Source organism: Ipomoea triloba, chromosome 2, assembly GCF_003576645.1.
Source record: "Ipomoea triloba cultivar NCNSP0323 chromosome 2, ASM357664v1".
NCBI classification, from domain to species: Eukaryota; Viridiplantae; Streptophyta; class Magnoliopsida; order Solanales; family Convolvulaceae; genus Ipomoea; species Ipomoea triloba.
In genome coordinates this window covers 10,861,943-10,887,665 of record NC_044917.1, presented here as the reverse complement: position 1 = coordinate 10,887,665, position 25,723 = coordinate 10,861,943, and the positions used below count along the sequence as shown (strand labels likewise).

Sequence of the window (25,723 nt, the reverse complement as noted above, 5' to 3'; positions counted from 1 at the left end):
ATTTGCCCCCCCCCCCCCCCTTGCGCGCGAGAGAGAGCATCTATCCCATACAAGTCAATTAGCTTAAGAAAGCCTCTTGTATATATAGTGGGTGAAATCTTCTTCCCAAACCAATGTGGGACAAATGCTTTTCCTTAAAGCTTTTCCCACAATTTTCCATCTCAATGGGTCTACTTTGAGAACCAATTTCTCATTCACCCATTATCCATTTTGAGCGTATAATATATCGATCTCTTCGTCTCACTACGAAGAATCCGAATCCACTTTGACCCGACCCAAATCGAATGTGGACCCTACATATATTTATACCACAAAATGGCCACTTAAAATGCCATTTATTGCCTTTTTTCCAACATGAGATACCCTTAGTAATTATTAAATAGTGACAAAAGAAGACAAAGAAGAATGCCTTATCATCAAGAGTGCAAGAAGATGAAAAAAAAAGAAAAAAAAAAAGAAGACAAAATTAAAGAAACTTTATCTAATTTTACTACTTTTAAGACTTTTTGTAAAACTGTAGAAGTGACTTTGTAGTAATCCTTTAAGACTTATATGATACATAAGTCAAGAATGACTTTGTAATAATCCTTTAAGACCTATCTGATGCATAAATCAATAATAACTTTGTAGTACGTAATCCTTTAAGACCTATCTGATGTTGGAATTTTTAGCAAAATGACTATTTTGAGTGGCATTTTGTGGTACAAATGTATGCGAGATCCACTTCCAATTTGGATCGGATCAAAGTGGATTTGCACTCTTCGTAGTGAGACGGAAATATTTGATACAATGTACACTCAAAATGGATAATAGGTGAATGAGAAATTGATCCTCAAAGTGAATTTATTTGAGAGAAGTCGAAACTTAAGCCAAGTAAAATGCTAATCAAGATTAGCAATTAACTATTCGTGCAAATCAATCCAATGGGGTAGCTCAAGTGGCAAGTGAGCTCTCGTGTTCAATTCCAGCAGGTGACGATGATTCCCCCTGGGCCAGTTACTCGATCATGATAAGTGCGGGGCTTGTGTGCTCAAATACCAAGGTCGTAGTCCGTTTTGTCCTGGGAGACTGACGCCACAACGCTTCTAGCACCATCAGGAGGTGGCGGGTGGCGAATCGGTTTTAAAGAGAGGGTGACGAATCGGTTTTAAAGAGAGTGTGTACACACGACTCAGACTTCCCCTTCTTCATTCTTGTTTTTCGGTTGCGTTCAACTATAGGTTAGAAACCCTCTCTCGTGTTATATTATATATATATATATCGTTCTTGGTTTTGTACCAAGTATTTGGAACCTTTTCTCGGTTTATATCTTTTCATATATATTGTTCTTGGTTTCGTACCAAGTTTGTGATGGGATTAATTTTTCGTAAATTAAATCTTTTGTACTAGTTTCGTATTAGTTGTGGTGGAATTATTTTTGGCAAAATAAATCCCTATTTTGTTATATATATTTCGTATGTATATATTTGTTATTTTAGTTTTGTACTAAAATTGTTTGGAATTAATTTTTGTAATTAAATTTCAATTTTCTCCAACATTTGATGCATTAGTCAAGAATCAAATCTAAGTACGCATATAATGAGAGAGTACTATTCTTCCAATACACAACTCATGCTTAATTAATATTTCATTGTACTAAATTATTTTTTATTATCAACCTTCATCTACTTTATGAGCTAATAACCTCTTTGTGAATTTTATGAGTCCTCATTCTATCAAACACAAATATACTTATTAATTTATTAGAATATTTAAGATTGAAAAGTCATTTCTTTTTTAAATTTGCCATGAACCTTATAAGTGGAGGTGCGACAAATCTAAAGAGACTAAAGAAGTATTCATTTGAAAGACAATCTTGGATGTGTAAATAATCTATAAAGTTTTCTACGGAGTATTTTAAAAAAAAATAAATCAACTTTTAACATATTCTTTTACCCAAGTGATAGAATTGGAGATTGATGACGAAATGAAGATGCTAGTAAATATTGATAGAAAAAAAAAAAAGAAAAAAAAAAAGAGAAAAGCATTAATGCCGATGAGATACAAAGACAGTAATTGTAACAATTCCTTTCACACTCATTCTTGGTTGTGTTAAGATTAGAAATAAGTATCAATCAAACAAAATTAAAGATTGATGGTTACACATATTCTTAAAAAAATAACAAATTTATTTCAATTAAATATTCAAAGATTTTTTTTTTTTGTTGAATACCACTAACTCTGTTAGATTGTAGAGACTGTTTCTCAACCTCTTGAAGCACAAAGAGTTAGTATCGCCTCCACTGAGATCTGATCTCATAACCGCCCGTATAGGAGAGTCACTACATGCCATTTGAGCACCAGGCTAATGACAAATATTCAAAGATTTAATAGATCAAATTTACCTTTTTAACGTGACAAAATTGATTGATTACATAATATTTATACATCCACAATACATTAATTATTAAATATTTACTATAAAATAAATTGAAGATAAAAATTGGGGAGATTTTACTATTATGTGGGAATAGTCCAGCAAAGAAGTGGGGGAAAAAAGGAGAAGGAACTCAGAGACGCTGATTATCGTCCGTTTAAGATCGGGCAAACTGTGGCGACCCAATCACCACAAGAGCGTAACTTTCATCATTGCTCCAAAGTGCACCAGCCGGGAATCGAACCCGGGTCTGTACCGTGGCAGGGTACTATTCTACCACTAGACCACTGGTGCATCTTTGTGTGAAACACTGAATTACTACCAATTACCTCTGTTTCAGTGGAGTATTACCAAGAGTTGTTTGGACCAATGGAGTGAATGGACGCATTATCAAAATATTATTAAGATGGATCTATCCTGTCAAAAAATTCAAGAGTACTACCATTGTATTATCTGAATTAGTACTAATGAAAACTCATTATTATCAATGACTACAGGAAAATATTCAAAAAGATGAAATCAAATTCACTCAAAGATACAAATTATTATCAAGTAGCGACGAAAGTGACAAAGAAGAATGTTTTATAAGAATGTTTTATCATCAAGAGTGCAAGAAGACAAAAATATAAAAAGACAAAAAAGAATGTTTTCACTATTGGCCATAGCCCATATCAACTAATACTGTGTATATAAAAATTTGTACATATTTAGCATTAGCCTACAGAATAGAGACCCTCACCCTCTCTTCAGTCATCACCTCCCCTCCCCAATCAATTTTGGTAGTACAATGACCCTTCAAATGTTGTTACATCTCAAACAAATCCAAAATCATACATTAAGCCTTTGCTTGAAGGTTCAGAATTGCCTTTATTTATTTTTTCTTCTGAGACACAGGGAGGTTTATTGGATATCACTCACCGAGTTTAGCAGATTGTAGTTGAAGTGAACGTAGGCCAGGCCAGCTGGATGGATTACGGCAAGTGTTTGTCTCAAGTCTTGCCACTGAACAAAAAGTTGAACCATCAAGGCCTCTTAGCAATAATCACAATTCAAGCGAATACCCAGTGTCATACAATCACAACTTACTATTCTTGACTTTATCGAGATCGAATGAGACGAGCAGCAAAGGCTCCATCAACTGCATGCTTGACAGGATTAGAGGCATAGAAACCCTTTCTGGTGACAAATTCTGGGGGAACGTATTTGTCTACTGGATCAATGTAGAACTCCTGCGAGGAAAATGATATTGGGATCAATTTTTTACGTAAATGATTCAACTCTGTATCTAAAGCGAACAACTGTTTAGCAACGTTTTGTATCCAAACTAAACTGAATAACTAAGAAACAAATTAAAATGTTGTCAGTATATGGCAAGTGCACTTACTGGATGCCTCAGAAGAAAAGCTTCAACTCTTTCTTCATTCTCTTCTGGATCAATGGAGCAAGTGCTGTATATTAGCGCTCCACCTGGCCTCACCAACCTGAACATATCAGAAAAACAACGTTGTATTATATAATTATATATTTATTCTTTATCGAATCTTGGTGACAGAACTAAAATTGTAATCTCACGTTGAAGCTGAATCAAGAAGTTCATCTTGTAAATTCTTAAGTTGTTCCATATCCTCCAGTCTTCTATTCCAACGTAAATCTGCTCGCTTTGACAACCAAAGAAGACATGCATTTTATATTCAATCACGGTCATTCTTAGATACAAACGACAAACATTATAAGTAGATAAAATACAGTTTATAGATCAAGATAGGGAGAGAAAAGGAAATTCAGTGGTGCTGGATGTTAAGAACACAAATATGCAACGAAGGTAGGTACCTTAGAAAGAACTCCCAATCCTGAACAAGGAGCATCTAGCAAAACTTTGTCAGATTTGACAGCATTGCTGCCCTATAATAAATTAAATGAGGAAAAGTGCTATAAGAGATTCAGCACATACAAACTCACTAACTATAATCAAACTCATAAATTCTTACAGAAAATTTACGAAGATCAGCATGAACAGTTGTGATGACATCAATAGTTTCATGCAATCTTGCTGTCTCTTTGAGGATCCTTAATCGGCCTTTATTTTTGTCGACTGCAAAGACCATGCCTGAATAAAAAATTAAAAGAGATTACAAAGACCATGCCTGAATAAAAAATTAAAAGAGATTACGGAGTATCTTTCTAATTCCTGTTTTTACAATCCTTTCTTTGGTTAAAGCATGTGATTTACCTTGGCCTCTCAAGCGGGATGCCATGAAAAGGGTTTTTCCTCCCGGTGCAGCACAACAATCAATAATGCTCTCACCAGGTTTGGGATCAACAATAGAAACCACCAACCCTGCAATAGGAATCATAAAATTCTCACATATAAGAGAGACATGTAAAGCATTTTGGTTTGAGAATCAACAAAATGATATTTATATATAGTGTCATAGAATTATAGAAATAAGATACTGAAGAGTGAAACACATTTGAAACATGTTGTCCACTACAAAACCTAAAATTTGCAACAGTCCTTACCTGCACTCTCATCCTGGACCGAACAAAAACCTTCTTTCAGTAAACCACCTTGAATGACATTCTGGAAGAAGGATATACATAAGAAAATAATTAAATTGAGAGATCTATATCAATGATCCATAGGAGTGAGTACTAGTAAATAGATGCTTTAAAGAACCATATCAACTTATACCTGCATTCCTGTTTTGATACGAACAAAATCGTCCAAGTAGGGAGAAGGCTCATGTTGAACCTGAAGTTAGGAACAGAAAACATCAGTTATTCTTTATACCCAGATAATATGGCACGGAGTGTCAGAACAAACACATGAAGCCTTTTGCCTTTTGAACCAAAGTAAGAAAGCATGAAAACCAGAAATAGAAAAGAAAAGGTACAAGTGATAGTGTCATGAATAAAAACTAAAGCTCGAAAAGCACTTAAGGACCTTCAACATTGTAAGGCGTGTCACAAGGTCATCCCTTGTTAAACCTTTTCCAGTATTTGCCCTGATATTGATAGTATTAAGACATTAATCACCAATTTAGGGAAAGGAAAGAATGAAAATTACCAGAAAATAAGAGAAAAAACTATAAACCTGAGGCTGAAACTTGGATCGTTGTTGTTCCATACCATCAGCTTAATAGCTTCTTCAAGTCCAAAATATTTTGTCCATCGTCTCACCATCCACTGAATTAAATGATATACATTATATAGTATTTCTTATTCCAGATAAAACTATTAAGAGCTAAAGACAATGCAGATGATTTGAATTATTGCCTTATCCTATCAGGATTTCACCCATTAATAGGACTGGACAAATTTTGTGTTTTAAAAATTAAAAGCCAAAACTTTAAATGTGGAAGATATGGTATTTTCTCTTCAGTTTGTCTTGTGGGCTTTTGGAGAAGCCTCAAATTATGGAGATCAGATGCTGCTGCATCTTTACATTTAAGGAAAATGAGGATTGAACCTAAGACGTTTTACATAGAGTCTCATGCCTATTCCATCAAACTACAACACAGAGGTTTGGCATTGACAATTATGTAGTTTTCAATATTGTCTAGAAAAATCCAGAGCTATATAAAAAACATTGTATTGGCATATCATAGCAATGAGAAAACTCAAATTATAGTAGAAGAGAAAAAATGAGAGCAAGTTTCAACATACAACTGGGTGAGAGTAAAGAGTGCTGAGAGCACGCGCTTGCTGGCGATCGTTACCTTCAATTTTCACTTCAGGAAGGGAATCATTTTCCTGTAGAGAACGAAACACAAGTCAACTCATAAAAATCTAATATCAACACCCTATGTGCTTTTTATGGTAAGGAAGATGACACACCTTAAGAAAGACTAGCTTCCTGAGAATCCCATTTACCATGTTACCAGCACCAGGTCTGAGAGCAAATTTTGCAAGCTTAACATTCTGCACTTGTGTTGAAAGAACCACAAAAGAGGAATAAGGTTACCGATGAAATTATAAATCAATACATAGGTTGTGTGTCCATATTTCACTTATCCCAAAAGACAAGAAATAGATTCCAGTGAACTGCTATAATTATCCATTTCCTGACTCAATAGGTGTCTATAGATCTAAAAAACCTAGCAACATATTTAGATTTAATATTTCCTTTTCCAAGCACAATGCAAAACATTTAACCATAGTGGTGAAATACTGCGTTATATAGATTGCATTAATAACAATTTAACCCTCACACTGGTTGATAAGTCAGACATGGGTATCCTAGATCTATATCCTTCATCCGCCACTCCATTGAATAAGTGGCTTTTTGAACTATCATCCTTTTGTCACCCTTCATGATTTTCTGATTGCATAGTATTTCTTGAAACATATTATCCGAAAGGAGACTACTGCAGGGAATTGGAAGCAATTAACATACCTCATCTACCACTGCATAAGGTGGCATTTCTAATTTGACAATCTCATAGAAACCAATTCGAAGAATCTGACAAGAATTGCACAGAAGTAAAATTAGTTTAGCTTTTAAAATCATAAAGAAAGATAAGAATAGAAGCCTGCCACTTTCACCGTGAATTTGATACTGGAACATCACAACTCAAATATAATTGAAGTTGCCACAAGAATGCGGGCATTTTAGCAATGCAATTTCTAGCACTTCCAACATAAAGGTTATGCAATCATGTTGCAAACACTTAAATGATAGAACCTAATAGCTTCATAGAGCAATATCCCGCAAAGAGGAAAATGTACCTGTAGCAAAAGAGGTTCCATGCCTCTGAATGTATTCTCATCATGGCACAGTGAAAGAATCAAATAATCAAGGTATCTCCTCCAGCGAATGGTACCTCCAACAATCTCTGTTACCTACAAGGTCAATATTTGAAGATATTTATTTATACCTGGCATGGAATGTTCCCGTGAGGGACAATCTTAAAGAAGGGCCAAGATCAAGGCAATAACTTGAGATAATTTTTTTTTTTTCTAGAGAAATACCAATGTGAGTTTACCAGTCTTAAATCTCTATCATCCAACTCGCGAGTGCAAAACCCAAGAGTCCTTTCAACATATCCCATTTCACTTTCTCCTGAACCCTTCCCTTGCTCATTCAAAAGGTCAGCAAAAGCACCACCAAATTCTATACGCATCAATCTCACAGCAGAGACTGCACCGAGTACACAATATAAAAAAATAAAGTTAAGTTTCAAACAATTAAACTAGAAAAGCAAAAGTAACAACAAACCAATTAGATTACTTGAAAGAACATTAACAACTCACTCAATACATTATATGGATGCAAAAACAAAACGAAACAGAAAGTGAAAAACAATTAGCCAATTAGAAGCAGTAAATACTAAATAGTGGAGAAAAGCTACTTACCAGCTCTATGAGGAGAAACTTCCTTCTGAATTCTGCTCGAATCTCTCATAGGCCCTTCATTTGAAAATTTCCATTTGTGAACCCAAAAAAAAAAATTAAAAAATCCTTTCTTTCTCTACTCTGGGCACTTAATTTCTTTCTAAAAATATTGTAAGAGAGATTCGAGTACCTGATTTGCGAGCAGGGTGTTGCGGAGTTGTCTTGGAAATTGCTTGCTTTCTTGGAGAAGAAGCCGTGGGGAGCGACGCAGAGGTAGTAACTCGTGCCGAAAGTAGAATGGGTGGCGAAATTCTCTTCTTGTGCTCGTAGAAACGAGCCGAAAAGACAGAAGAGGCGCGGCAACTTGATGCCTCCATTGCTATTTGCTATCAACTATCAAGAGAGCAAAAGCAGAGTGTCAGCAGAAGATAACCGGTCTGCCCATCCGGATTGAACTGTTAACTGTACTTCAGGTTCAGGACTTATTGAACCCAAAAATGATAACCGGTCTGGCGGTCCTGGGTTGCTAGTAGTAGTTATCTGATATAATCTCATGTCAGATTTATAAGAGATTATGAAGTGATATTTAAATTATGATAATACATTCACTCTTGAGCTAGCTTTTGTAATAGAAGGAGATTGAATTGAGTATCATGTCATTTGGCTAGTCATTTTTATGATGAAATTATTACTCTCTATATGTTGAATAAAACATCTTCTTGTAAATAAATTAGAAGTACTTGATCTTTTATATATGTTTAGATTATTGGACAAAGTTTACATGCTTGTTAGCGATATTTATATATGTTTCTTATGTATGTTTATTAAGAAATTGACTTCAATTACAACCATCTTTATTAAAAGAATTATTATATCAAAATTAATGAAACACCTACATAATTTAATTTTAAATTTTAATAAATTAAATAATATTATGTACTGTATTTTCTGTCTCATTTTATTTAGTATCACATAAGATAAATTAAGAAAAATTAATGGAAAATTGTGAAATTATCTCTTTATCCTTTAGTATTTTTAAATGAAATACGAAAAAAAAAATTCATGTTAGTGCCCACATCGCATGTCAAATCAATTAGTTACTAGATGACATGTAAGTTTACCTGTTAATTGGAAAATTTTGTACATTTTTAAAGATCCAATTGTATTTTCTAATTTTGATGTTAATTTTACTATTTTGATAAGTTGAGAAATATATTGGACTATTTATGGGATAATGTCAAATATGTATAATAAAATTGTAATTAGACTAAAAAAGTGTGTAACTATATTATTTTACATGTCAAAATTGTGCAAGCATAACACAATTAATAGGTTGAGAACAATACAATTATTAAGTACTAGTATTTTCGCCCGTGCGTTGCACGGAATGAATTTGTTATGATACTTTAATAATATTTGGATCGATATACAATTATATAAATTATAACATCGAATATTATATAGCGCAATTGATGAAATTAGTTGGATTGATTATGTTTTTTGATGTTTTCTTTGCTTGAATTAGAGCAAATAATTGTCCAATTACCCGTGCGATTCACTGATAAATTTTTTTTATTATTTATTTAGATAATAAAATTAAAGATAAAATTATTTTAAAAAATCTAATATTGAACATGTACATTTATTTGATTATAAGATTAGTGCAAAAGTATCACTCAATTAATTGAATAATATATGACTTTTTTGTTTACAATTATCTTAAAAAGATCAATATTTAATACTCCGTATAACTTAAGTAATTATATTATTACAAAAAATAAATATGAAAAAATTAGAAATAATTTAAATTTAATTATTACGGAGTATAAAAATAAATTGAACGACAAATATTTAGCTTAATTACATTAATTATTATTAGGCAATTATTATTAGTCAATTACAATAAATTAATTATTTTTTGTTAACATGAATATCAATTCGTATATACAAAAATTATTATTATTATATATTAAATATGTTCGACCTTCTGCAGTGTTCATCTAACTTATGTATTTATGTATTTTATACGTATAGATTAGAATATATTTTTCCTAATTTTAAATGTCATTTCAATATATATTCTAATCTATACGTATAAAATATATGAAAATATATTATAATATTATAATATAATGGAGGTTACAAAATATAATATGAATATTACAAAATAATGTTATAATATTATAATATTATAATTATAATTATAATATAGTAATATAAAATAATATATTTTTTACATATAGATTAGAATATATCTTTTCTAATTTTTAAACGATAATTAATAGGTATGAATGGTAGATAATGCAATATATTAAACCTAACAAAACATGATTTGATTTGATTAAGAATAATATATATGTTTATGAATATATAGTATAAATTATGAATATATCACCAATTACCAATTAATATTAACAATATTACCATATTACCAAAAATATATATGGACAATTAATCAATTATAGGTGAATGAAATTAGGGTATGAAATTGGTATGTTCTTAGCAATTGACTGATTTTATGAATAAATATATATGGATAATTAATAAAATAATAAATGAATAAAATAAATGATTTTATTAAAATGCCACTAAGTTTGGGTGGGAAAATTTGGGAGAAGGATATTGTTTTTATATACACACTTTTAACTCTATATTTATTAGTATAATTTGTGTATATACTTTAGAAAAATATTCATAATTAAAAAGATGGTATAATTTAAAAAGTAAATTATTAATTAGATTGCCTAATATAATTGTCTTACTAATTGATTACCATGCTACTATAATTCATACTATATTTTAAGTCTTCTAATTACTAAGCTAAATACATATCCTTAATAATTAAGATAATNTAGCATATATATATATATATATATATATATATATATATATATATATAATATGATTGACATTACCAAAAATTGTAACAATCAAAACCACATTCTTATCTCATTAATATTATTCTATCATAATAATTACCATAATTACTAATAACATATTATAATCAATTATAATTAATATTATTCTATCATTAATATTATTCTATAATAATAACAATTAATATTATTAATATTTAATATTAATATTATTATTATTATTATTATTATTATTATTATTATAATTACCATATTACTAAAATATCCCTACGTTTGGGCGGGAAAATTCTAAAGGAGGATAATGTTTTTATATATAGTATAGATTTGCTTAATTGGTATGTTGACATGACACTATCAAAAGCTCTGTGCTTAATTTCTTTTCTTATTTTGGAGACTCGTGAAAGAGGTAAATCATGAGATATAGACCTTCAAATACTTATACACTAGTGCCAACAATAATGTCAAATTCATATTTCTATTTTTTAGTTATTGGTAGGATTCGATCCGTACCTCCCTATTTTATCCATTGGTATTATTCAAACCCGGCACCTTAGATTGCTAGTAAAGTAAATCTTATAAACTTATTTTGAGTTAGTTGACAAGTTAAGTTGTGTTCCATATACCAATTTTCATCAGATTTGGATGCCGAGGTGGTAGCTATTTTTTTTTTTTTTTTTTTTTTTTTAAGATCAAATTCATCAAGGATGAAAAAGAATTAGAGATGATACTATTATCTACTATGTCAATCTCAATTGAGAGACAACCATCATCTTAAAAAAAAGTTATTTTTGTTTTTCAACCAGCAGTTAAGCATTGTCGATTTTCAAGAAATAAAAATAAAAAGATGAGACAAATATATGCATCTCTCATTTACATTCGAAGTCTTTTAGTCAATCCTCCCTCCTCTCATTTGTTGGCTCGGTTTGCTTCCTCCACTTCGACATACTAATTTGCGTTGGCCATCATCGCTACATAATTTGTTGGATTCCTAAAGCTTTTTTACAAGTCTCATGCTCTAAGAGCCTCGGTGAACATTGTGATAAAAAGGTTTATTGTTCATCCCCTCTACTTCTACTAGTTTTGCTTGCCATCGAGTTTGGACTCAGTGAGAAATTCAATGTGTTTTTGTCTAATATGACTAGATATGGAAAGAAAAAAAAAATTATGGCTTTCTCTCATGCATAAAAACACTTATTTGACACTTTTTTTTTTTAATTTGAAAAACTTAATTATAATTAAAATGTTTGAGACTTATTTAACTCTCATATTCTATTTTTTTAAGTATACATTATTATTATTATTATTTTAAACACTCATGATTCTCAATAAGATATTATTTATTCTAAATACTTTCTCATTACTTTTGAAGCCTAAAGAATCAATGTCCACACTCCCGCCACCAAAATTTAATCTTGTGATCATCATTTTTAAAATAGTAACAGATCAGTAATCACGGTACAAAAACTACATAATAGTGGTACATTATTTATTTAGGTACATAATAATTCCTGAATTACATTTTTGTGCAAGTAAAGGACAATTTGAGCCTTGTCCGTTTTTCCATTTAAGACATAATTTTACTAGTCAGATGCGACGGCGGTGGGAGAAGAAAGGAATTTTCCGTTACAGAAATGGAAACATCCCCTGTCCCCCCCGTGGGCCGTGGGAATGCACTATTCTATGCGTTACATAATTCTCTGTTCCCATACTGCCATCCAAACTCACCAACTTCTCCTTCTCCCTCCTACTCCTACGTTACATTATACTCTCTCTCTCTCTATCTCTCTATAAATACATACAGAGTACATTACTATATTATATTTATATTCCCAGCTAACATATTCTCTTTCTCTTCCCCTACGCACAAGTCATTTTGTCCGAAGAAATATCTCTTTGGCGGATTCATGTCGGTATGTGTTTGAATTTGTATCTTCGAATTAAATCCCTAGATTTTTGTTGCCTGCTTTTTTGCTCTCTACTTTTCTCTTTCTTTCGGATTTTTCTTCTCTCCTTCTGTATCCATGTGTGGAGCACTAGTTATGATTGTAGAAATTTTTTTATTTTTTATTTGCTCGATTGCGATTCCGCGGTAGTTGGATGAGTTCGGGGCAAAATCGAGCAATGCTTGATTATATCATCGGCACCAATTTGTTGTAGTGATCAGATGCAAGTCTTTATGTGTCGTATTGAATTCAATAGTTTTCTTTAGTTCTTATGAGGATAAATTATGATTCAATCTACCATTTATGTTTTACTTTTTGTGTATTGATGCTGCTGTGGAGATACTGTAGGGTCAATGATAAAGCAATCAACTAGTTTCCTTCTATTCTATGCTGCTGGTTTACTCATTTCACCTACTTAATCCAGTACTTCTGTAGGTTTCAATAGTTTGGGTCTTTGGGAAATAGGTATTTAACCTTAGACCTTCCTATCTTGCGTGAAAGGACTTATCTAGTTCTTGCCTCAGTGGTCTGGGATAAAGCATTAAAATTTTTCCATCTATGTTACTACTTAAGTATGTACCTATTTCACCTGCCTGATCAAATGCCTTTGTATTACATTATGAGAGTGTCATGTTTTGCTTGAGTTTACAAAAAGTTAAATCCTTTTAACTAATTGGATGATACCTTCCAGAGAAGGTTTATACTCATTGCCTCTTTTTGTGTAACTCTGTTTGAGTGGAGTTTGATGTTGGGATGATGGTTTTAGTTCGGTAGGCTTATGTGATATGACTGGTTTTAGTTAGTACCAGAGAATTTCCTTTTGTATTCTTCTTGTTGTGTTTCTTTTTCTTTTCAATTCACTTTGTCAAATTTAGAATTTCATAGTAAAAGATTTCACAGATGATGAGCTTATTAAATAAATTCTTGCATCTTTACCCATTCCTCTTCTAGTTTCAGTGATGTGTTAAAAGATGAGATTCATGTCTGATTTCACTAAAGTTAAAGTATCCTATATCATTTGTTGGCATATTACAGTAAACCTTAGCAAGTTAGGAGTGGTTGGCAATCTTCTTGTCTCTACATTTTTGAGTATTTGTTGCTAATATCATGTCTGTGACTTACAACTTGATAGGAGAAGGGTCGACCATTGCCCAAGTTTGGTGAATGGGATGTTAATGACCCAGCTTCGGCAGAGGGGTTTACTGTGATCTTTAATAAGGCCAGAGATGAGAAGAAAACAGGTGGCCAGCCAGAATCACCAACAAAGACAGATGCTCATACTAAGCATGCTGCAGATCAATCAAAACCTCCAGCTGTAAGTTGCTTTCTCATTAGTCTGTTGTTTGAGGTTCTTTGTTGTAATAGGATTATGGATAAACCAACATGGTTGGCGTGGTGGTTCAGCACCTCGTCCCTTAAGCATGAGGTTGGGGGTTCGATCCCCACCCATGTGAATGGAGCAAACCATTTGGCTGTCGGCTGGAGGGACATCTTGGGAAATTTTTTAACACCCTTTATTACCTTCGTTTCTTCACCTTCCCCCCTCTTTTGTATTAACAGATTGTTGACAGTTTCCTTTCAGGTTTAGCATCACCCAAGAGTTTCTATGTATTCTAAGTTATGGTTGTCATAAGAAATTTCTATGCTAGTTATAAATATTCCTGTGAATAATCTACACTTTTTGGGATCTGTGGTATAGCTTCCTCATCAGTCATTACTGGTGATGATTAGTGTTGCCTAGCTGTGAGCAATTCCCCGGTGTGCTCTTTTCGTCTTTATGGAGTCCCTTTTCTATATTCTAATATCAGCAATTTTTCATTTTGCAGAAAAAATGGTGTTGCTGCATGCAGGCCCCACACGCAGAATCTTAACAAGGCTCTGCAAAGTTGAATTTTGAATGAATGTTCATAATTATCCCCACATTTTGCATGTGGAGAGGAGCTGAAGGCACCTCTTGGGTTTCTCTGGTACCTACTTTGTCCTGTAAAATTGTATTAGCGCTGGGGGTATAAGATTTGGTGAAGACATGTTTTTGTGTATCTATGAAGTTGTATCTGGTATTTCATAGAAACTTATCATTTTTCATTTATCAATGATTTGTACTTTGTAGAGCATCTTTCTGAAGATGATGGGATTTTTTAGGGTCAAAAGCACTTTTGCTCTCTATGATAGTATTGATTTGTAAGTTGTCTTTTGGTTACAAATGTTGTAAATGTTTGTATTGATTTGTAAATTTTGTCTTTTGGTTACAAATGTTTTTGTTGTCCTATTTTAATTTGTCATGTCAAAATTAGTTAAAATTCTTTTGATAGAGCATTTTACTTTTCGTTCTAAGTTATAACGTAATTATAAAATTCGTCCTTAAATGTTTGTCGTGTTCACTTTTTGTCCTTAAGTTATACTAAAATTGTAACTTTCGTCCCTTGTTAGAAGGACGAAAAGTGCAACGCCAATGATAATTTAGGATGAAAAGTGAGCATGATTAACAATTAGAGATAAATTCTACAATTAGCTGTAATGTTGCACAAAATGAAGCTGGTAGGAATCAAAAGATTAGAGAGCAGGTAAATAGAGGACAGATTTGGAGAATCCTATGATAAATTATTTTTGTTACAGAACATATAGAGGCCTAACTTCCTAATTAAATTAATGAAAACAGTTCTCATTTTAACTTGGTATTGGGAAAATGTTTGTACTTTTATAAAATTAAAAAAAAAAATGTTTGGACTTTCTTCATCAGCTTGGCCAAAGACTAAACTCTGGACTGGCCCAGCTTCCGCTCAAACAAATGCTTCAGGAGAATAACTTGCAGAACACTAGCAGCAACAAGAGCTAGAGACTCACAAAAAGCTTTGTAGATTGCTCTTCTGCCCATTCCTTCATTTACTGCATCCAAACACATTATTATGTTATCGGATATCAAAGATGAAAAATAAGCACATAATGACATGAACACTTGGATTGTCATCTGGAAATAATGCAATCACATTGGCAGAGAAACACATCAAATCACACATTGGTACAGGCACAATACTGCTTCTACAAGAGATCGAGTTTCAAACGGAAGAACTGATGTGCCTGATACTATCAAAAATTGATGTTCATGCATTGAGCAGTTCACCAGCATCCACGACAACAGATGTCAAACAGTGTTAAGTGAGAATTTTAAGCCACCAGACTCCAATGCACAGATAGATAAACCCAATCAACCTTCAATAGTAACAAAGTCATATACAACTATACAAGATTGGGAGCAACCCCAACCAAGTTGGTCAGGTTGTTGACTTTGTAACCACAAAGTTACAAGTTCGACTCCTAGTGGAGATGTTCTATTCGCCTTCTTGGTTTGAGCCGATCAGGTATAGGCAACCTAGGCTGATTTACCTCCTTCGGCTCCTTGTGGTCATTTGTCGGCTAGGGTCACAAGACGGTGTTTACCTAGTACACACTCTCGGATAGTGGTTGTGGGTTTCCCTCATCACCCAAAAGAAAAGTGATATACAAGATTTATATATATATATATATATATATATATATATATATATATATATATATGGATGCCGGTATTGTTCATGCTCAGGTCTTCAAGTTATCAGGCAGGGTTCATATAGGAATGTATGGTGCATAAATGTACCATATAGGAACAGATCAACCAAAGTTCAGGTCAAAGCTTGAAATTCCGAGTTTAAACTCCAGAAACATAGAAGAGATGCATTATATTATGAAGAAGATACTTTAAGCAGATAAAAGGGAGGGATGAAGCTAAACCATCATTATGGATGGAAACAACAGAGTAGTTTAGGCAGTAAAACACTATCAAAGCAATTGTTAACCTTCCATATAATACCTATTGCTTGCCGGTCTGTCTGAGCCTCCAACCAATGTTGCTCAAACTGAATGTTATACAAAGCCTCCTCAAGCTTTCCAATGCTTTCAAACAAAGGCGTCAAATGTTCTGTGCGCACCATACCACCAAGGGTCACAATTTAGAAGATCTCAAAAGAATACAGTTAAGTAAGGTGACCACAAAACCTCAGAAGCATTCTTACCATCTTTAGCATGCTCATCATGGTACATAAAGTGGCCAGCATGCAAATCGAAGTCGATGGTTTCATGATACGGGGACTTATTAGTGAAGCAGAAACGATGAACACCATCGTGATGGGCAATAAACTCAGACTTCTCGCTTATTTTATCACGGAAGTCTTGAATTTGTTCACCAGACGGCCCTTTCACCTGATAATTCCCAGACAATATTAACAACAATTTAAATTCGGGAATTTAACATAGAACCACAAATCGCAACCAGATTATCTAAATATGCACACAGAGAAAGGTATATTAGTTGCCTCTCCAAGAAATATATTCAAGATTGAAACTTTCTGCCTTTCCTCATCACATATAACCTCACAATAACAGGTTTGGATTTCCTAAGCCCTATTTTCTTAGCATAATGAAAACTAATTGTGCCTAAATTCATACAGATATGTACATGATTGTTTCTCAGTTTTGTCCTCCTAATACCCAAAGTGATAATTGAACAATCAAAATCCCAGTTGATGGTAACAGCAGACAACATTAATCCAATAACTAAACTAATTAGACAAAATAAAGAAACCTCGGAAATGGAAATTTTGCAAAAAAGGAGAGTAGATTAATGAATACCACAAGATCAACACCCTCTTCACTGTAATGCCAAGAATTCTCGGATTTAATGACCACGAACGAAAAATGAACAGTTTCCCCCAATTCCACCTTGTGCGAAAAGCACTCTTCTCTGTCTATGACGAATCTGATCCCGTAGGCTCCTCCGGCGCTCCACATCAGCAGCGCCGCAGCCACGGCGACCCAAAACTCCGACGAGAGCATTCTGACCTGCAATTCCCATAATTCGTTTCGTTCCCAGGAAACCAACGAAAACAAGATTGAAGATTTGAAACGCTTACCATTCGGATTCTCGGAAAGCAAAAGAAGAGTTGAAATGGATGGGTTTGACGAAGTTAAGGCCGACCAAGTTACATAGTTTACGAAACCGAGCGGAACTGTTTTAAGTTTTAACCTCTCTTCAATTGGTTGTACACTTGTACTTCGCGTGTTCTTAAACTACGTGGCAACGTAGGATTGGTAGAATACTCTTTTTATGTTGTCGATATTCAATAATCCTAATTAGTAGACATCATTTTTTTTTTTTTTTGAAAACAGTAGACATCATATTTTAATCCTATTCGTCATTCAAAAGATTTTTTTTTTTTTTAAAGAAGGAATTAAATTAATTCAAGTTTGAAGACAACATATCACAAATGATAGAGGGAAGGTTATCGAACAATTCCATATAATCAGACATAGAAACACAGACTTTAACTAGCTTATGTGTTATCTGATCTGATTTGCTAATCGTTTAGTGAAGGATAAAAATACATTAGAGAAGTCATTCATCATGTTTTTAATATCCCTAATAATCAAATGAAAGGAAGAAAATCCCCTACTTGAGTTGATACTTTGAATCACTTGTAGGGAGTCTGATTCTACTTGGATGTTGTCAAAGTTTTTAGCCTTAACCCAACTCAAAGCTTTCCGAATTGCAACAACCTTTGTTCCCTGGGAGAGAAGACGCCCTTCCGTTGGACTCTTCTTGCCGCGATGAACTTGCCGTTTTTATCTCTGAGAATGTTGTCAAAACCCATTGTAACACCACCTTTGTCTATTGCCGTATCAACATTTAATTTTAAACACTTCGAATTGAGTCTTAACCATCAAACTTAATTGGGTGTGAGTGTTCGCTGATTGAGTTAGGATTGATCCTTATATTGCTTCTCTCCAATCACATAGAAGGAAGAAAGCTAGTTATTTGCGATCCCAAAAATCACGATCAATCAACCCTTTATGAGTAAGATTATGTGGGAACCTCTCTCTCGCTTGTGAACTTTAAAAATCAAAGAGTGAAGCAATTTAAGAGAGTAGGAGATCTGCAAGAACACATCATGACTTACTTAGGCTACCATGACGTTAAAGACACCATTATGTGCTAGTTCACATGCTTAAGTGGGGTTAATCAACTCTTTTTACAATCACGGTTAAATTCATTATTGGTTTCATGTGAGGAAGGAAAGATAAGAAGCATTTCAATTACCTGGCTGTCATTAAATAGAAGGTTGACAAATCTCTTACCAATTTCAATTTCCTTTGAAGTAAAACTTCAAATTTCACAACGTGAAAATTATATATATGACTTTGATAAATGTAACATATAATTTGAGTTCTTTAAAAGCATTGATAAGTGGTAAAATTAAAATCTATGAAGTACAACTCATTCTAGAATAAACCATTAAATGCAAGTAAGGTGAAGATTAGAAGAAAATTTACAAAAATGTGAAACAAGTGCAAGCAGAGAGAGCTAGAACAGTTGATTTAAGAGTAACAATGGTTGGCATCCTTCCCTTGTCTTTCCTGAACAACATGCCATTGTACAAAGGCAAGTTGATCAAAACCAGCACCCCACACAGCCCAATCTGCAAACCCATACTCTCAAACACAAATCTTTCTGCACCCACTTTCTTCATTGCCCACACAAAGCAGAAGAGGTTGAGCATAGCCAGTGTTGATAGAATGGTGAACATTGGAGAAGTGCTTCCAAATTCCATGATCTCTTGCTCATATCTCAGAGAAACATCCTCGTCGGACACCTTTGATGAGACGATAAAACCCGGGTTTGAATAGCCAACCAGCTTCAACATTGTATCCAGAAAGGCGAACAGGTAGGAGCTCGTTCTCTTGTAGAGCCACATTCTTTGCTCGTTCCACCAGCCCAGAAGCGTTCCGTTTGCCCAGAGAAACTCATAACAGCTATAAGCAAGCTCCGCGACTACTAAATAAGCAAATGGCAAAAACCACATGCTGGAGACCTGAATTTGGCACAAGATAGATAATCAGTACAAATGTAAAATCAGTGGCAGAAAAGATTAATACTTGATGAGCTGGGAATTGAATTACCTGAGGAAACAAGGGAACACCTTTGAGCAGGTAAAGAGAAGGTATAATAGAGTAATATAGAACTGCCAAGCAATTAGGAGACCACAGGCAATATGTCAGAATACCCATGATAAGACCAGTGTTGAGCTTTCCTAGTCCATAACAAACTGGACTGTACTTTGAAAAAAGAATCTGTAAATCTCCTTCAGACCATCTCTTATGTTGCACCAAAGCCTGATCAAGAGTGGTTGCTGTCATGCCTAAAAATGCCTCCCTTTCTGGGCAAAAATAAACCGATTTCCATCCCTTGCATTGAATTGCAATCCCTGTCAGCACATCTTCAACTGGACACCCATACTTCAAACCAATCTGCAAATAAACGAGGATCAAAAGACATAAACAAACTTTGCATAAATAAACTCAGATGCACAGGAAAAGAGAAATCAAACCTCATTGCCCCATTGAGTGTTCTCCTCATAGGTGCAGCTCACTAGCTCCTGCAGCCTCTCTTCCAATTCTTGGGACTTTTCAAGTGTCGTTCTAGGAGGGTTGCTTTTCAATTCAATCCGAGTTGCCTTGCTGAACTCCCTTCCACATATAGTTTCCCTCCTGTGAAAGCAGCCACTTCCAATATACAAAGAGCCGCCATAGCCATCCATGCCGAGAAATTCTACCTTTTATACATAAAATAATGCAAGTATCTAAGAAAGCAAGTGTATATACATATACATATATATATAAAGTTACTCTGTAATGCAGTGTGTAGATTGAATTTAGTATACTACATGAATGACTCTGAGGGAGCCTCCATATAACTCATTCTTGGTAATATTATGGAAATATTGTGGAAATTGCACAAACGCAATATTGTGGCTTTTCTCTTCATCCATTAAGAAGCAAAGGGCATCTTGAACTGAACCCGAGTTGTTTGAGTACATATCACAATCAACATTCAGAATGATAGGAGCATTGCTTATCTCAGATGAAACCCTGATCTGCATATTAATTAAAAGAGTGAAATAGTGGCCTAAAGCTAGCAAATACTATTAATGTCCATTGTTGTGCTTTAACTTACCAATGCATTCATGGCACCAGCTTTGAAATTGTGAAAATACTGTGGTCTTTTCTCCCTGGCCATGTAAACTAGAGTTGGCAAATTTTGCCCTTCTGTGTCCTTAGCTGTTTCCTCTCTCCCATCAATTAGTATCTTTTTGAAGAAAAAACAAAAGCCTTCAACTCACTTATAAATAATTATAGCAAAATGAAAAGATGGTTTTAACTTTGAAGGCAGGACAAAAATTTCTGGCACCTGCACAATAGCAGCATGATTTCCACGAGATGAAGATGAATCCCATTTAGAAAATCCTCTGTGCTTATGATGTTCATGTTCTGGGATTCTACCAAGTTGGCATGCAGTCTCGATTCTGTTTTCCATGTCTTGATACAGCTTCTGCCGAATTAAGAATATCATGATTAAGAACATTATTTAGGCCATTAGTACAAAATTATTAGAAATCCTTGAACTTAACAGTCTGTTCTCTCATCATATCCCTAAACAATGGAAACAATATTTTATATAAGTTCCCCAGCACATGCTATTTTTGGTATATACAGAAAGTCGAAATTTACAAGTTTGACTTCTAGGGGATTGGACTAATGGACTATCCCCAATCCATCTACTTGATTTGAACGGGTCAATATGGGTAACCATGACTAGTTTTCCTTGCTAGCTAGGGTCGTAAGGCAATATTTACCGGTACAAACTATCAATAGTGGTTGCGGGTTTCTCTAGCCACTCAAAAGAAAGCCAAAATTAAATGGATGGTGCCAAGATGTAACCTTGTGCCAATCTCACAACTAAATCAGAAATAGCATTTTCAACAATTTCAACCACTCTTTGAACTTAGAAGGCTAGGGAAAATGACAATGATATTCCAATAAACAAATTGTGTACCTTGACCATGGAGAAATCTTTGGCACTATTGGCACCATGTTGGTCAGAAGAACCTGAATTAAAATAAGCTGCAGGGGATCTTGGCTCAATCTTGAATTTCTTGCAAAAGGGAAGCCAGTGGCGAGAGAAGATGGAAGCCTCCAACAGAGCATAGAAGGTAAGCTGAGAGCCAGCATCATCGGAGAGGTAAACGCTCAGCTTCTCCGGCGGGTAGTCGTAAGCCATGATCGACAAAACAGTGTTAACCACCATGATTGGCGGCTCTATTGCAGGGTCAGCCGTGCACACGAACACATCCACCCTCGGCAAATCATTCCCATATCTGCTTATAACAACACAAAGCAAACATAAACGAAAAACTAACAGAAATCTGACGGTTTTTCAGTTGTGACAAATCTTGGAACCATAACAACAGACCTTTGCAAGAGCCTGTGTCTGAAAGGATGGCGAAAAACGAGGTTCCAACGATGAGATTGAGTGAGAAACCAGTAAAATCCGAACCAGAACTCGGCCCCGAGCATTCCAATCCAACCCATTCTGCCATATTCTCCGGGGCTCGGTATGTGAGTCACTCTGTAAATCCAAACACAAAGAATTCCTGCAAAAATGGAAGCTGCGAAAAGGCGGTAAAAAACTCTCCCCTTTGCTGTCCTGGTTTCAAATAAAGGCTCCTGCTTTCTAATCTCCACCATTTTTGTTTTCACTTGTAGAGGGTGTCTGTGTCTCCCCACAAAGACTATATGCTTTCCAGTTTTCTGAACAAGAGAGAAGGCATGCGCTGAGGCCTGAGCGCGTCCTGTATTAAAAAACACCCCACCTTGCCAAAAATGTCATTTTGCAATCTGACATGATTTTTATAAAATAAAAAATAAAAAATGATTTGACTTTATCGAATCACAAAGTACTTGACAATTATGAAATATAATTTTTTCTAAATACTACTGATTCTGGTATAATTATGAAACATAGTTAATATATAGAAAATATATTGTTTCCTTTAAGATAAATTAAGGAAAAAGTACATTTTTTATCGCTAAGTTATAAGGTAATTGTAAAATTAGTTTTTAAATTTTAGTATGATTACTTTTCGTCCTTAAGTTATCATTGTTTACTTGTATCAACTTCCGTTTTAAAAAATTGAAAGATTGAACTAATTATTTTATACATTGAGAGATTACATTTATAATATGATAACCCAATTGAGAATCAAATCGACTAATATTAAAATGAGCAATTGACTTATATAATAATTAATAATTAATGGATTAAAATTAAGACTATTCTTGCATGAGCAAGAGACCACAATGAGTTCTACAATCTATTACTATACATGGATCCTCAATTTCTAGGTTCCCATATTTACGGCTTGATGTAATAATAAATGATAGGTTATTTTTATTCTATAAATTTCAAGAAAAATGTCAATATTAAAAATTTTAAATAAGAAAATAAAAGTATGGAGTAGAATATGAAAATTCAAATAATTTTTTTTGACCACCATATGCTGATTCGACAAAAGGCTGACGGGATAAGGTAAAAGCTAGAGAGATTGTGAGGGATTGGTATAACAATAATTTAATTATCTGTGTTTGGTAGTGGCACTGCAAGTTGTCATTTGTTTTAGACAAAGTTGTACAGAAGGTTGAATGAAGATATTTATTTATTGGGTCAAAATAATTGATTGGTATGAGAGGTGATCTGGAATATGAATGGGGTAGAGCTCTAACCCACTCTTATCATTCATGTGGGAGTGTTAATCAGGACACCGGATGCCACTTAACCACAAGATCTTTGACAAATTTTTGTTGATTTATGTATACATGAAGCTTGCTTGACCAACCATCAAGCCAACGACGACTTTATTGAGAATCATTTTAAAATAATATATCTTTTATTATATTGTTACGACTAAAAATGAATAAATAAAGTTGCAACGTGCTCTTTGATGAATATAGTATTACTATAATAGTATAATTTTAAAAAAAAAAATTAAAAAGAAAAGCTTGGCTACCCATTTCGTCCATAGCTAGGTATAAAGACGAAGAGGGAGCAAGCTTCGATAAGTCGGTTTAACGGTTCAGGTCCACCCACATTCACTCCGGGAGGTTCGTCATTTGTGAAAGTTGAATCCGGATTTTTTTAAAATTTTTCCCCACAAAAAGAGCTCACTTGTCATTTGAGCTATCCCATTGAGTTGGTTCGACCTCATTCTTTAAGCTCATTCCTTCAACATCCTTCCCGTCTGGTGGAATAATATTTCATTATTCTAAATAATATTAATCAATGAAAGATAATATACGCTGAGTGCTCAATTATCTTATGAAATTAGCGCTACAACGTTCATAGCATCTCTGAGAGATAGCAAATTAAATCAATTTTAAGAAAAGTGTATGTAACACACATCTTAAATTTCCTTTTAAGGCAGTTCTAAATTCTAATAGCTTATATTTACATAATAAAAATTTCCTACTATTATCACTCGCACGAACAACTCAATTGGTTTTTTAATGATAAATTATAAGCAAAGATCGAGCTTAACAACTGCAATGTAGATAAAGAGTTTCACAATATGATACGAGTAATTGAATTTCGCTTTTGTGTGGCTGCTTCGCGTTTCGCCTTTGCGCCGAATTGGGAGAAAAACAACTTTTATTTGATTTGATCCTCTCCCGACAATTTCCATTTTCTTGCAATTGTGTTTTAATTCTCAATTAAATAGCGTTAAGAATTAACATCATAACTCAAAATAGAGTTTAGCTATCATGAGTTCAAGTCGTGTACTACTCTTATTCCATTATTCAATTAATTCTTAATATATGATTTATGACTATGAGATCATATGACTTTGTGATAAAAAATTTATCATCCCTATAAGTTGTATCAAAGCTCATTCATGTTGAATTATTATTGATAATCAAATTTATATCATTAAAAGTCGATTCATGAAGTGATTTATTTATGGTCAAATTATTTTTGATTTGTGATTATATATTTGACAATTGCACGTTTTAAAAGTTCGTAGACCTAATTGACTTCTTATGAAATGTTCGAGGGCCTATTTGACCATTTTCCCAAATAAATATAAACATTATTAAAGAATGCTTATTATGCTTTAAAAAAAAAAAAGAATGCTTATTATTATTATTATTACTAGTTCTTTCTACGCGCGTTGCGCGAAAACGTGTGCCCAATATCTAAACTTAATTAGCAAATCATTTTGAAATAGATCGATAAAGCACATTTGTAAAATTGTTTTGTTTTGTTTTTTTTTTTTTTTTGAGTTGCAAGAAGTTTCATAAATAATCTATGTAAGGTTTATTTTTTGGATGTATTTGAAATTAACACAAGGAATATAATTTCATTGTGATGAATATATACGACTATGATTTTAAGTAAGGATACTCATCGTTGTATTGCAACTATTTTCTCCTTTGTTATTTAGTTAACATGTAGCTTCTATTGTTTACAGTCTCACATAAATGCAATTGGAAATGCCTTTTTTTAAGTACTACTAACTCTATTACAATGTAGTATATGTTCATACATACTTTTCCAACCTATTGAAGCACAAAGAGTCGATGTCCCCATTGGGATTCGAACCTGTGACATCCCTATCAGATTATGTCTTCGAATAAGTTTTAATACCTTGTAGGTCCTTGCACTTTTATTATCAATTGTAAAATTAGACTAAATTTTGAAAGTAAGAAATATAGCACTCATGTTCCATATGAACAATTGTATCCATAAAGAAATTTGCATCTAATATAGTAAAATGAAGGTCTAAATGTCAAGGTTGAGGAACATGTGATATTAATGAATTGTAATTTTGACCTCTAAGTCGTTTCATACATATTTCAAGCCTTTTTTTTTCTTCTATACTATATGAAATGACTATTTTTTTGGAATAATAACAAATTTACATTATATTTCATCAAATTAAACACTTAAAAATTCTTGAAAGTTAAATTTTTAAATTCCTAAACCAACCCCTTTAGTTCTTATATGATCATAACTAAAATTATATATATGAAATATTGGTGCAAATTATTGTAAACATTAAAAATTTTAAAATTAAAATAAGAAATTTCATTTTCTCATATGATCAATACATTAGCATCAAAGAGTTATTGCAATATACCTCACATATATAAACATTTTTAATATAGTAGAGGAGAAGCAATTAACATAGTATTTAATGGAAACATATTAGGAAACGTGATTACATAGCACT

General features: G+C 33.4%; 2 protein-coding genes, 2 non-coding genes and 1 pseudogene across 4 annotated transcripts; 1 reads left to right on the top strand and 4 right to left on the bottom strand.

Annotated features, from left to right (window-relative positions):
• Positions 1-2,545: 2,545 nt before the first annotated feature.
• LOC116011521 lies at positions 2,546-2,634 on the bottom strand. Its single transcript, XR_004097071.1, has one exon. It is a non-coding gene; the product is annotated as a small nucleolar RNA snoR114 (small nucleolar RNA).
• Positions 2,635-2,639: 5 nt separating this feature from the next.
• Positions 2,640-2,710, bottom strand: TRNAG-GCC. Its single transcript has one exon. It is a non-coding gene; the product is annotated as a tRNA-Gly (tRNA).
• Positions 2,711-2,981: 271 nt separating this feature from the next.
• Positions 2,982-8,242, bottom strand: LOC116005885 (probable ribosomal RNA small subunit methyltransferase B). Its single transcript, XM_031246122.1, has 18 exons — positions 7,941-8,242; positions 7,772-7,825; positions 7,402-7,556; positions 7,145-7,258; positions 6,813-6,878; positions 6,254-6,337; positions 6,083-6,169; positions 5,511-5,602; positions 5,361-5,421; positions 5,109-5,168; positions 4,937-4,997; positions 4,647-4,754; positions 4,405-4,523; positions 4,247-4,318; positions 3,989-4,074; positions 3,801-3,897; positions 3,503-3,645; positions 2,982-3,418 (listed from the first exon to the last, which is right to left on the bottom strand). Exons 1-17 carry the CDS (start codon positions 8,125-8,127, stop codon positions 3,514-3,516), a joined length of 1,635 nt encoding a protein of 544 aa, XP_031101982.1. The 5' UTR covers positions 8,128-8,242; the 3' UTR covers positions 2,982-3,418; positions 3,503-3,513.
• A 4,122-nt stretch (positions 8,243-12,364) lies between these two features.
• LOC116007712 (protein NOI4) lies at positions 12,365-14,838 on the top strand. Its single transcript, XM_031248463.1, has 3 exons — positions 12,365-12,536; positions 13,702-13,884; positions 14,396-14,838. The coding sequence occupies exons 1-3, from the start codon at positions 12,531-12,533 to the stop codon at positions 14,438-14,440; spliced, it is 234 nt and encodes a 77-aa protein (XP_031104323.1). The 5' UTR covers positions 12,365-12,530; the 3' UTR covers positions 14,441-14,838.
• Positions 14,839-15,105: 267 nt separating this feature from the next.
• LOC116010179 lies at positions 15,106-22,276 on the bottom strand (annotated as a pseudogene).
• Positions 22,277-25,723: the final 3,447 nt, after the last annotated feature.